Source organism: Aricia agestis, chromosome 11 (assembly GCF_905147365.1).
Source record: "Aricia agestis chromosome 11, ilAriAges1.1, whole genome shotgun sequence".
Lineage (NCBI taxonomy): Eukaryota > Metazoa > Arthropoda > Insecta > Lepidoptera > Lycaenidae > Aricia > Aricia agestis.
The window spans coordinates 5340022-5354066 of record NC_056416.1 but is presented as its reverse complement, the minus strand read 5'-3'; the positions used below and the strand labels follow the sequence as shown (position 1 = coordinate 5354066).

Here is a 14045-nt window from a genome sequence, read left to right as displayed (position 1 = left end):
TGGGAACGAATCGCAGTTGACGTAGCTGGGCCATTTCCCGTGACGGAATCGGGAAACAAGTATTTTATGGTCGTCATGGATTACTTCACCAAATGGCCCGAAGTGTTCGCCATACCAAACCAAGAAGCTACAACAGTCGCTTCTAAATTAGTCGAAGAAGTGATATCTCGGTTTGGTGTGCCTCTGGAAATCCATTCTGATCAGGGCAGGAATTTCGAATCGCAGGTCTTCCAGGAAGTGTGCAGAATTTTGGGAATGCATAAAACGAGGACCACCGCGTACCATCCACAGTCTGATGGAATGGTTGAGAGATTTAACCAGACCCTTGAGAGGCATTTGGCGAAATTGGTAGATGACAAACAAAAGGACTGGGACAAGTATATACCGCTCTTCCTTCTGTCGTACCGTACCGCCGAGCATGAGAGCATAAAAGCTACCCCGGCGTATGTCAATTACGGTAGAGAACTGCGAGTACCAGTAGACCTCTTGACAGGAGGGTCACCGGAGGAACCGAAGACCGTACCAGATTATGTCTGCGATTTAAGGGAAAAGATGCGCTATATACACGCCATGGTTCGGGAAAATGGGTTACAGTCAAGTGAGAACATGAAGACCAGATACGACCGGAAATCGAATACAAGCGGCTTCGAAGAAGGGTCACTGGTGTGGCTGCATAACCCAACTCGCCGAAAAGGCAAATCTCCAAAGTTGCAGACCAAGTGGGACGGCCCATACAAAGTGGTTACCCGATTGAATGATGTGACTTACAGGATTCAAAAGCAACCAAGAGGGACATTCAAAGTGGTACACATAGACCGTCTGGCGCGTTACCATGGCAGTAACAATGATGCTCGGGACGAGCATCTCTAAGAGGGGAGTAGTGTTACGGTACATGGTATACGGACACGTGGTGCGCAAGTACATACTCGAACCTTCTAGGAAGGTCCAATGTTTGTTTACGTGTTTACCCTTTTTTAGCGTGTTTGAATTTAGACCTTATGACTGAGTCCATAAGGTCTAAATTAAATTCAACTTACTGCACTTATCGCAAGGACGGCAGTTTTATTGTGGTACATGCCCGAGCTTCCTAGAAATTTCCCACGGTTGTTTACTTGTTTGCGTGAATCGGGAAATTTCTGGAATTCGTCTCGCCATATAAAAAGAGCCGCAGGCAGGTCCGGAGGTCAGTTCAATCAGAGCGATCTTCAAGGCGACATCAAGTGATCAATAGTGAGTGAACCAGTGAAACCTGCGACTTGGCTACGACCTAGGACAGTGATAGTGCTTAGTGATTGGACCTAGTGATTAGTGTTTGGACTTAGTGCTAAGTGTTGTGACCTAGTGTTTAGTGCAGTGTTAATAAAGTCTTCAAGAGAGTCACCAGGTCTTTCTCTCCAAATCCTCGAACCCTAGCACGTAACAATACTAATATATATTCTGTGGTTTGACTGAGAAGTTAACATTGACTAAAAACGGTTAAGCAAAGGCCAGAATTTATTTCGAGGTCTATCCCGAAGGCCTTCGTCAAAACCAATAGTTCCGCAAAGAGATTGCAAATCGATCTTTGACTATAGCAGCGACAAGCCATGGTCTTAAATTTTAGGCCGTATACGCCGCGGCCTAAGAGCGGCAGCGCCCTAGGGGGCGGCGGCGTACATAGGGCGACGGAAATGAAGTTGCCTGCACTCATAAAAAATATGAATCCGGTATGCCGCTTTGATTTCCTATAAAAGTTATTAATTCCATCAAGCGATTTATTAGAAACACTAGCTAGTATTAAGACTACAATGATAATGGGGACAATTTTAGCATATTCGTGTCTGAGAATCGGTTTAGGTCTGAATCAATGCTGTAATATTTTAATTTTGTAGTTTAATGATCCTCTGCGGTAGCTGGGCACGGCACGGCGCGGCACGCAATCGCGACACGCTGTCTTTCGGTTTGTTTACCCGTTATATATTCGCTAATTCATTGTTGCAATAATATACGAGGTTTTATAAAGGATCTCTTACCATAAAATAGGCAGTATATAATATATTAGTTTATCTGTTGCATAGTTTTGAAAAATGCCTGTTGAACTGCCGGAACGTATGGTTTACAAAATTCCTTACAGCCTAAACATACAAAAATTTGTAAAATCTTGAAGGAAATGTATCCTTAATGACCCTCTAGGGAACACCTAAGCGTTAGGTTGGCGAAAACAGGCATAAGAGGCGAATGTTTACTAAGGAGTAATAAGGACCAATGAAACATGACGAGACCATGCGATGCCGTACATTTATTTTGAAATAAGTAAGTAATTTAATTAATCATTACAAAAGAAGATCATCGAATTTATACACTATTCGATCTCCGTATCGGGCTTCTTATTTCAATTTTAAATGGACACAGATAGAAGATACAAGTCAGAAGATGTGAAGTGAGTAGGAGAGAACTTATCTCTCTCTTCTCTCAGAGAAGAGAGCATCAGTCCTTGATCGATTTTAATTTCTGCGCTAGTGAAATGGTGCAATTTTTTTTAATTCACCCATCTTGCGTGACTCTGATAGCTAAAATGACAAAAGCATTTCGAGGTTGAAAAGTTGAAATTACTTTGAAGAATAAATAATTTTCAGAACTTCGAAAACACGCAAAAATATTGATAAATTATGGATTTAAGTGAGATATTGTAATAAATTATAATTCGGAAATCTACAATTTGAAACCAATACTTTTACGAGTTTTGCAAAACGGCTACTATTAATACAATATAATTGCTTTTAAAAACGAAAAAATAAAAAGAATACGGCGTTAATATCTACTAGTGTTGCAAGTCTGTATGTCTATCTGTCTGTTAACTATTCACGCTCGTTGTCAATCGATTTTGAAAAAAAAATGCTATGGGGATACTTTGAATCTTGGAAAATGATTCTATATTTTCCGCGCGGTAAACAAAATACTTACTTACTTACAGCGCAACAAAGTTGCGGGCAACATTAGAAAGAAAACTTCTTATAAAAAACATCGTAGTTGACGACGTACAAATATAAGTGTGCTATTTATTTTGGTGGTATTGTATCTAAATATAGCTTCGAGTCCTACATGGCTTATAGCGCATTTGTTTGTTGACGTTTACGCGAGGAGCACTCGCTCGAAGTTTTGAATTTTTTTTAAATTCCAAAAAAGTTTTATGTTGTGTTTTTTTTTTGTGTAAAAGACTAGTGTAGTTCTAAAAGTACGAGCCCGCGAAGGTTGCGCCCGTGACCGCAGCGCAGTACCGCGCGGCGCCTCGTCTAGTGATGTCCCCTAGCTGATATGATCGCGACGCGGAGGCCCGAGGGCCCCTAGACATGAGGACAATCCTGACGTTGCTCGCGATATGTGCTCTCAGTGGTGGGAATACGTATTCGCCGAATAAGGAGTTGCTCGATTGTGCAAGGTTCGTTGCTAGTGATGATTTACGTTAAAAAACGTATATTCAGTGTATTTTCAGTATTTTTTGTTGCTATTACGTTAAAAATATTTTTATATTGGCTGTTTATATGCTACTTTGGCTGTCGAAAATAGAATAAAAATTCAGTAGAATTAAATATGAAAATAGTCTTATATTACTTCAAATGTTATCTATCTTTTGTTTTAATTTGCATTGTATATTTTATACTTACCTATAATAGCTAGCTGTCGCGTGTCCCGTTATTTGGGCGCTAAAATCTGTTTTAGATGATTACAAAAATTATAATATAAATTATAATATTAAATATAGCATTCAAATGGTGAAAAAATTATGGAATTGACCTAGTAGGTAGTACTTGTTATAAGCGAACAAATAAAAAGCGTTTATAAAATTCGTATAGATATTAGATATACGGAGATTTATCAAAATAAAAATTAATTTGAAATTTTGTTAATGTCGCTAAAACTCTAAAACGGCTGAACCGATTAGGCTAACTAATTGAGTTTTGAAATCTAGGGAAGGTTTTTACTGAGGATACAAAGTTTACCGGGTCATCTGTTATAAAAATTTTAGATATTAATAGTGAAAAGTATTGTATTGTCTGTTTTGGCGTTTCTGTCGCCACCGGTGCCCGTGAAACGTGAATGAGCTACAAAAATAATTCAGACAGACCCGAGTCGCACTAAACAAGCCGGAGTGGTTATTGTTAGACGCTACATTACATATTATGCTAATTTCATTCTGATATTGTAAATGCGAAAGTGTCTCTATACGTCTATCTAGGCACTTTTAGCTCTCTACCATAGAGTAATAAATATTCTCTACCTAAAAAACAAGGCCTTTGCATCCGTTGTGGATGGTTTACACAGTATTTTCAAAGCGAACCACTCTTCAAATACTGTACCTGCGACAAGATTTTTAAATGTCCGTATGGTTAATCTCTACCTAAAGGTATAAGGATTTTAAGTATTAAGAAAATACAATAGGTATTTATCCTGAAAAATATACGGTTAGTGTGATAAGAATTTTCAGCGCGACGTTCAACATCTGGTTTTATCTGGATTAATTCATGTTATTATCATTCGATGTCAATTTTACTTAAACCAGTTAATGATGATATTTGATTAGAAATAATCTTAGGTTTTTATTTTTTTTCATTACAGAAAGAGAAGACATAAAAACAGTTGAGACAATAATTAATACATAGAATGTTTCTTACACTATTTAAATAACACCAATATTTTAAAGGCGAAAATGTTTGTGTTCGTTATTTACTTTTTACGTAAGAATTACTGAAATGATTTCGATGAAAAAAGTTTAGACTCAGATTTAGCACATACTTAGTTACTTTTCATCCAGTGATGTCTAAAATACAGTGTCCCCGTAAAATACTATAATAATTCTAGCATATCTACGGTTGTGTCTAGGATTTGCTTTTAAAAGCTAGCTTTTAGACAATCGTTCCGCTATTTTTCAAGGATTACAAGCATGGTTGATTATATTTTTTTATTTATTTATATCAGGCTACATAGGCCCATACAATATATACCTTAATGAGTATCATACATATAAATTATATACACTTAATAACCACACTTTATCACGAGTTATCGGCGACGTGACGCGCGCTTCATTCCGGAGTCTCCCCCGGAACCTTCGGTAGACCACATCAGTCGGCCAGAATTTAAAATTATAGCCCTACATACCATTATGTCAGTAACACTGCGGCTACGCAGCTTCTTAGTTCTCTATTATAGCTAGACAATAACATAGTTTATTTAATTACTGTTGATTAAGAGGAGACGCTAACACTGTTTTTCCATACAAAACGTATTCCCCAATTTACTCCGGACAATGCGTCTAAACAAATGATTTTTTTATACAATATTGGGATCTGTTAAAACTATACCTCTACTTTTGATTTATTCAAAATTTACTGATAATTAAAAATATGACCCTTCAAAAATCGCAAAAAATTAATGCCCCGTACCTCGCCAATCCACTGAACATAAAACAAATTTGAACGATCTTTAAGATAAAATAAAAACGTAAAGGTATAGACTCACTCTTCCTGAACATAATATTTATAAAAATAATAATTAGATAGGCTCTATTTTGAAGGAGGAATCAGAGGACTATGTTACCTCGATTTACTGTATCTGTCTCTATCACAATACACGTGCTGGCGCAGGGTGAAGCGTGATGACAATAATTTCTTCGTTTAAATTCTACTGCACACGCGTTCCCTCTTAACCATTCTCAAAGTGTGCTCCGCGGAGCCTTAGGGCACCGCAAATGCCTTGTAGCAAGTGATACATAAAATGTTATTTAGGAAATTCATCAGACGTGGGAGAGCCATGCTTCGGCACGAATAGGCCGGCTCAACCGGAGAAATACCACGGTCTCACAGAAAACCGGCGTTAAACAACGCTTGCGCTGTGTTTCGCCGAGTGAGTGAGTTTACTCTAAGTGATATTTCCGGTGTCGATATTAAACTTCCTACATTTTAGTCTAACTAAACAAAAATAAAAACTTAAATCATAAAATGTGCCATAGACCATAGCTACATACAGTGCAGGGGTACGTATAATTATCCCTACCCTATTCCCTTCCCTACCCTCCCCTATTCCCTTCCCTTCCCATCATTACCCTCCCCTATTACCTTATTCCCTCTTAAAAGGCCGACAACGCACCCGCAGCTCTTCTGATGCTGCGAGTCTCCATGGGCCACGGAAGTTGCTTTCCATCAGGTGGCCCGTTTGCTCGTTTGCCCCCTTATTTCATAAAAAAAATCATAAACATTATTTTTGGGGGTCCGTAAAAGTGTCACTTCCTAAAAGGGTTCCTTCATCAAAAAAGTTTGAGAACCGCTACTGTAGAGTAAAAAGCCTCAACTTATCGGCCTTCATTTGTTTGAAAGAGCACATAGTTATTGATAAAATATATTAGGTTAGACGTTAAATGATGCTTAATTAATAGACAAAATATGATAACAATAATGAATAAAGTAATTAAATGTGTATTAACTTAATAAAAGTGTTATCGTAATGTCAGCTCATCAAATATGTAACGGGACTTGTAGGTGACATACTGAATTTATAAAAAAAATGGAGTTTTTTCAGAGAGGAGCCTCAACAAAACTAAGTATTAATACCTTTAATTATATACAGGGTGTAACAAAAATAAGTGATAATACTTTAGGGTGTGTACGTGTTCCTTGTAGAGAGTTCACTGTGAAAGTAGCAGCCCTGAAAGACCAACTTTTTTTCACTTTTGTATGGGGAAACTCGTGACGCTCGGGCCCTTGCCCATACAAAAGTGAAAATTTTTTTTCGTCTTTCAGCGCTGCTACTTTCACAGTGATCTCCCTATAGGTAACACGTACACACCCTAAAATATTATCACTTATTTTTGTTACACACTGTATAGCGTCTATAATATAGGGAATGTGCAGAAATTAGAGGCGGCAGCACTAGTCAAGTAGTTAATCAAGTACAAATTTTCGATTGACAATACTGTTTAGCAGCACTGTCGTTGCGCACATTTTCTGTAGGTAGGTGTCCTACATGGCACTGGTATAAACATTAGACATCTTGGTTGGTAATTGGTACTACGTGGATTAAAAAATACCTACAGGGTGTAACAAAACTAAGTGATAATACTTTAGGGTGTGAATGCCCCCTTAAAGGAGTAAGCACACTGAGACGGGCCGTGCCGGGACTCAGCGTGCCGGGGCTCATCGCAAAAATTCGCCTCCATACAATTTGTATGCAAGCGGAAGTCCGCCGCGAAACAGTGTGCGATACGCGCCTCCGTTTCCATACAAATTGTATGGAGGCGGATTTTTGCGATGAGCCCCGGCACGCTGAGCCCCGGCACGGCCCGTCTCAGTGTGCTCACTCCTTTAAAGACTTCACTGTGAAATTCGCAGCGCTGAAATAGTAACTTTTTTTACTTTTGTATAGGAAAATTCATGACGCCGAAGCCCAATCCCAAAAAATATATAAGTAAGTACATTTCTGCGCTGCAACTTTCACAGTGAACTCCATACAAGGAACACATACTGCATACATAACCATTAAGTATTATCATTTATCACTTTGTTATGTTACACGTTGTATATGTTTTTCTTTTTTTTATGAAATAAGGGGGCAACCGAGCAAACGGGTCACCTGATGGAAAGCAACTTCCGTCGCCCATGGACACTCGCAGCATCAGAAGAGCTGCAAGTGCGTTACCGGCCTTTTAAGAGGGAATAGGGTAATAGGGGAGGGTATGGAAGGGAAGGGAATGGAATAGTTGAGGGTAGGGAAGGTAGGGGTTAGGGGATTGGGCCTCCGGTAAACTCACTCACTTGGCGAAACACAGCGCAAGCGCTGTTTCACGCCGGTTTTCTGTGAGAACGTGGTATTTATCCGGTCGAGCCGGCCCATTCGTGCCGAAGCATGGCTCTCCCACGTATAAAAATTATGTATTTTGATATGAAGAATCAGAATAACGTACGAATAATAAAAACTAGGAAACGTAATTCCGATACTTCAACCGTTTTGAATTTGGTTCCTTTTCGCACACTTAAATATGGCAATAGCAACGAAACACTAACACTCAAAAAGAAATAAAGCCGACGTTACATTGTCACTTCTATATTTACACAAAATTGTGTACCGAATACATGCAATAAGTATGCATGTATTCGGGTCACATTTATACGTGGGAGAGCCATGCTTCGGCACGAATGGGCCGGTTCGACCGGAGAAATACCACGTACTCACAGAAAACCGGCTTGAAACAGCGCTTGCACTGTGTTTCGCCGAGTGAGTGACTTTACCGGAGGCCCAATCCCCTACCCTATTCCCTTCCCTGCCCTTCCCTATTCCCTTCCCTTCCTTACCTTCCCCTATTCTCTTCCCTTCCCTACCCTCCCCTATTACCCTATTCCCTCTTAAAAGGCCGGCAACGCACTTGCAGCTCTTCTGATGCTGCGAGTGTCCATGGGCGACGGATGTTGCTTTCCATCAGGTGACCCGTTTGCTCGTTTGCCCCCTTATTTCAGAAAAAAAGACCCCCTTATTTCAGAAAAAGAAAGAGTGGACAAATTTTTTGACACAGTTACTCTGCCTTAGTTTTTATTATTCGTAGAGAATAACACTAAAATTATGTTGACAAACGGAGGAAGTAGGATGAGCTAGTATCTATTTATACAGCTAGATATTAAAATGATTCGCAATATATTATTTGTAGCCAGCACAAATAGAAAAGATACACGTTTAACTAGGCTGAACAAAATAAACATTCCTTTTATTTTTGTACATAATATATTTATGTGTTTATATTATGTGGTGTAGAATTGGCCTTCTTATTAATTTGAAATTAAGTCAACTTTATACTTTACTTATTATGTTGTGCGGAAATTCGCGCGGGAACTGAAGAAACACCCTTAATCATTTCCTATGACACAAAACGTTCACATAATATCTCATTCAAATCGGTTTAGCGACTAATGTGTGAAGACAGACGAACACGCAAAAAGAGTGTCTTTAGAGCCGCACATTTCCTAGCAATAAAAAGTAGCATATGTCTTTCCGCGTCTTCGTCTATAAAATGGACCGAAAAAAGCTTAGAAGAAACTTAATATAAAGCACTCCAAAGTACTCGCTAGGACAGAGACGTAGGGAGCCTACGCACTATAAAGTGGTTACCATTATTTACGTCTAGTCGGTCAGTCTAGGTACGTAGTGGTTACCATATTTTACGTCTAATCAGTCGTCAAAGGCAATAAACAGCAGTTCTAAAGGTGTCATCATCCTGATCATCACACTAATAACTGTCGCGAGATCCAGCCAGGTGTGTCGGGAGTGTTGGACACCGGTGTCGGCTCAACTCGGTCACGGTCAAAACATAATCCGCACGTAAACAACTATTGAGTTTATTAGTCAAGATGTGCCTAATGACGGAGACATAAGGTTCTTACAGATGAACGGCACCTGTCGCCAGCAGTCGACAAGACTTTCTTTTATGACTACGAATACTCATAAAAGAAATATTAACTGTGCCCACTTTCTGAGGGCTTTTGACAGGAGATACCAACTAATATTATAAATGCGAAAGAGTAGATGTCTGTCTGTTACCTTTTCACGCCCAAACCACTGCACCCACTTTGCTGAAATTTTGTATGGAGATACTGTGAATCCCAAGAAAGGACATAGAATACTTTTTACCCCGTAAATATCTACGGTACTAGATAGAGAACAGTCATACAATTTAAGAGTAACATTGTCCTACAAATAGAACAATCCATATTTTAGGATCATCAAATTAAAGTATGAAATCCTTTCTATCTCTGTTAGTTATCAGTTTCAAGATTTTTCGCAGATAAAAATATTGTTTCTCTTATCAAAATGAAGCTACTCACAAAAAAAGCTTGATAGTAATAAAAAAAAATGTTCTAGGGCTCCCTGACTATTATGATGTATAACGAATAATTATAGTACCTACTATAATTAATCCTTCTTTTTTTCCACAACGCGAGAAAAATCACAAGTGTTTCTACAGAATTATTAAAACATAAAGCATATTTTTAGAAGTCTAGTACATTATATTTATGTACGCGAAACATTCAACAGTTAAAAGGCGTGCTAAACAATGTCATAACTCATTACGACGCGTTAACTATACTTGTATGATGGCGCCAAAATTAAACTAGTTCAGTACCACTTCGCGCGTCATATCAGCCTAAATATAAACGTAGTGGTTCAGGTTGTGACAACAGAAATAACTGAACTAAATACCCAACCGTGACCTGCGTGCGGTCTACAGTCTAGATTTACAAACACTCCGTCTAGACTATTCTGGAAAGTACTATTTAGTCAACAAGCAAACAAAAGCTATTCCTTTCTACAGAAGAATAGACAAAGTGACAGATTAAGAAAAGGAAGCTGTCATTTTGTCCAATATTTGTGACAATGTCAGATTTTAAAGCACCGTTTTGTCTGAACGCGGACGCTATTTTTGAATATTTCTCAAAGTGAAACTGATAAGTACGTCTACGATAATAATAATTATTATTATTTATTATAATATTTAGCGCGGGAATGATACTATTATTATTATAAAGCAGCGCGGTATTTCCGCCCGCCCCACGGCACCACGCTGAGGTCAATGGTTTTTCCAAAGATTTTCCCAGTCTTACCTCAAACGTGTCTCAATAATTTATCAGTACCAAAAATACACAAATGCAAAAGGCTTGCTTAAGATTTTAAATACATCTTAATCACTAATCTGAATACTATTATTATAAAGCTAAAAGATTGTGATGTTTGCTAAATTCTAAACGGCTGGAGCGATTTCAATAAAAGGGCATTGAGTAACTTTGTATGGACCTGTGGCGTCATTTTTTTTTCCAGCGGCCAGGGAATAAACCAACACTATTTTGTAGCACTACATTAGAGAAACATATATTAGTAATAAAAATTGTTCTAAGTAATATCGGAGCTGAGCTACGATTATTTTAGTATATTTATTTTTGCGCCTTATGTTCACAAAATCAATAGTAATTAACGTTACTTTATGGAGCTATCCTTAACAAACAGGTATAGAAAGATTATATTAATCTGTTGGATATATATTTCTTACTAGCTATTGCCCACGACTTCGTCCACGTCAAATATATGAATAATTTTTCATACATATTTTCACAGTGGGTTTAACTCTCGTCCGACTAAAATATAGCCAGACTTGAGACTATATTTCACTAGACAGTGGTTTTCAAAGGGCCGGATGCAATATTAGGCAATTATAATTATTGTTCTTGTTTGTATTATATTAATAATATATATCTAATAATAATATCTATGGACGCTTCACACCACGTCAGTCTGACCCCGTGCTAAGTACCTAAAGGACTTGTGTTACAGGTACCAGACAACGGAAATATATTTAATACTATTATACTATACATATATTTAAGATTTTTATTATATTATACACATATTTAATACACATCCAGACCCGGGAACATTGAAAACTTTTTGTTCCGTCGGCGGGATTCGAACCCGCGACCCCCGGCTTGAGCTACCAACGCGCTCATCACTGAGCCACAGAGGTCGTCAATATTAATGTGTTGTAGGTAAAATGACTCTAGGGTATTGTTCCCATAATATAATGTCGATTATTTCCACTATTTAGTGAATTTTGGCCATAGTTCAGTCATAATTCATAAACACCGGACGCCACCTTTCGGCAGAATTTTTAGTCTAGCTTTTAATCTACTGCCCGGCTCGTACACGTGGAGCTGCTGGAATGTTTTATAGAATACCAGCGACCCGCCCCGGCGTCGCAGGGTATAAAATACGATATAAAATCGATAGCCTATGATCCTTCACGTGGTATACTTCTTATCTGTGCCAAATAACATAAAAATTGCTCCAGTAGTTCGCGAGATAAGCCCTTTCAAATAATTTCCCCCGTTTTTTCCACATTCTCCTATTAGTCTTAGCGTGATAAAATATAGCCTATAGCCTTCCTCAATAAATGGGCTAATAATACTGAAAGAATGTTTCAAATCGGACCAGTAGTTCCTGAGATTAGCGCGTTCAAATAATTTTCCCCGTTTTCCTTTCCACATTTTCCTCTATTTCTTCGCTCCTATTAGTCTTAGCGTGATCAAATATAGCCTATAATCTTTCTAGATAAATGGGCTATCTAACACTGAAAGAATCATCAAAATCCGTAGCGTAGTTTTAAAGATTATAGGGAACAAAGGAAAAAAAAGCGACATTGTTTTATAATATGTACTAGCGATCGACCGCCCCGGCGTCGCACGGGTATAAAATATATAGCCACTGAAAAAATTATTAAAATCAATAGCCTATGATCCTTCACATGGTCTACTTCCTGTGTCAAATAACATAAAAATTGCTCCAGTGGTTCGCGAGATAAGCCCTTTCAAATAATTTCCCCCGTTTTTTCCACATTCTCCTCTATTTCTTCGCTTCTATTAGTGTTAACGTGATAAAATATAGCCTATAGCCTTCCTCGATAAATGGGCTATCTAACATTAAAAGAATCATCAAAATCCGTTGCGTAGTTTTAAAGATTAAAGGGAACAAAGGGACATAAGGGAAAAAAGGTGACTTTGTTTTGTAATATGTATAGATTAACTATTTACTTACACAAACAATATAAAAAAATCAAAACGACCCTCTTTGAGAAATTCGATAAAAAATGGATTTGCATTATTTGCAAAAGAAAAATAAATAAGTGGTTAAAAAAGTCATTAAATGACGACGCGTAAGTGTTGGTTAAGTCATTCTAAAATGTACGAATAACTAAAAATAAAAATAAATTATGAAATGAATTGCACTTGTATCTATATCTACAGGTTGTAACAAAACTAAGTGATAATACTATTACGTGCTAGGGTTCGAAGGATATGGATAGAAAGACCTGCTGACTCTCTTGAAGACTTTATTCATGAGCACTAGGTCTACACAAAGCACTATGTCCTATACTCTAAGCACTATCACTGTCCTAGATCGTAGCCAAGTTGTAGGTTCACTCACTATTGATCACTTATTTTCACTCCGAAGTCGCCTTGATGATAGCTCGTATCGAACTCAATTTCGGCCCGTCCTCCTGTGACAATTTATATGGGTCGAGGCGAGCCCTAGACTGTACGAGAACATTCCCTCCCGAATGTACACAATTCGCGTAAACAAGTGTGGAATGTTTCTACAAAGTTCGAGCATGTTCTCGCGCACCTAACGTCATCTAGTATTGAGTAGGGGATTTATGTTGTCTGTATAGGGTGTCCCCTCGATAAGGTTCGCTGGCTCTGTGTGTTCGTACTACTTTACGTTTATAGAGTTCACTGTGAAAGAAGCAGCACTGAAAGACATTTTTTTTGTGATTTGCATGGGCAAGCGCCCTGGCGTCAAGAGTTTCCCCATACAAAAGTGAAAAAAAAATGTTCTCTTTCAGCGCTACTACTTTTACACTAAACTCTATACACGAGACTCATACACAGTACACAACCTAAAGTATTATCACTTAGTTTTATTATAAACTGTATACTAATATTATGAAGCTAAAGTGTTTGTGTGATTGAAAGTGCTAATCTCAGGAACTGCTTGTTTGATTTGAAAAATTATTTTTGTGTTGGATAGCCCATATATCGAGGAAGGCTTTAAGCTTATAAATAATGCCGTTTTTTTTTCCTGAGTATTCATTTTACTTTTAGTTGAAAATACGAACTTAAAATGTCTAATATCTCGACTCCGATATAGTTTAGCTATATGTCCCCCATAATAAAGTTTACTCCCCTTGATATGTTCTTTCATAATATGCTGGTTTGGTGAGTGGCCGCGAAATTTCAAAATGACGCCATTATTACCCAAACCCCTTTGGTACGGAATTAATTGATTTGATCCTACTCTGGATTAATATATAGGCTACGTTTTACTGCGGAAAAATATGACAATTTATTATCCCTAATAAACCGCGCGTAACACCGCGGGACATAGCTATAGTATTATATTATAGTGCAGTGCAAAATGCCTACATTCAAAAGGTTTGTGTAGGTTTTAATTGCATACTAATATTATAAATGCAAAAG

The 14045-nt window shown here is 38.0% G+C and overlaps 1 protein-coding gene across 7 annotated transcripts in view; it reads left to right on the top strand.

Annotated features, from left to right (window-relative positions):
* The first annotated feature begins 3102 nt into the window (after positions 1 to 3102).
* LOC121731470 (gamma-aminobutyric acid receptor subunit delta-like) overlaps positions 3103 to 14045 on the top strand; it is a 30337-nt gene continuing 19394 nt past the window's right edge. For 4 of the 7 annotated variants that reach the window (XM_042120895.1, XM_042120894.1, XM_042120896.1 and 1 more), the window contains exon 1: positions 3103 to 3418. In XM_042120895.1, coding sequence (XP_041976829.1) covers positions 3330 to 3418 — 89 coding nt within the window. In that variant the 5' untranslated portion in view covers positions 3103 to 3329. The remainder of the gene's footprint in view (positions 3419 to 14045) is intronic. The other 3 variants (XM_042120898.1, XM_042120897.1, XM_042120899.1) reach the window with 3 other exon arrangements.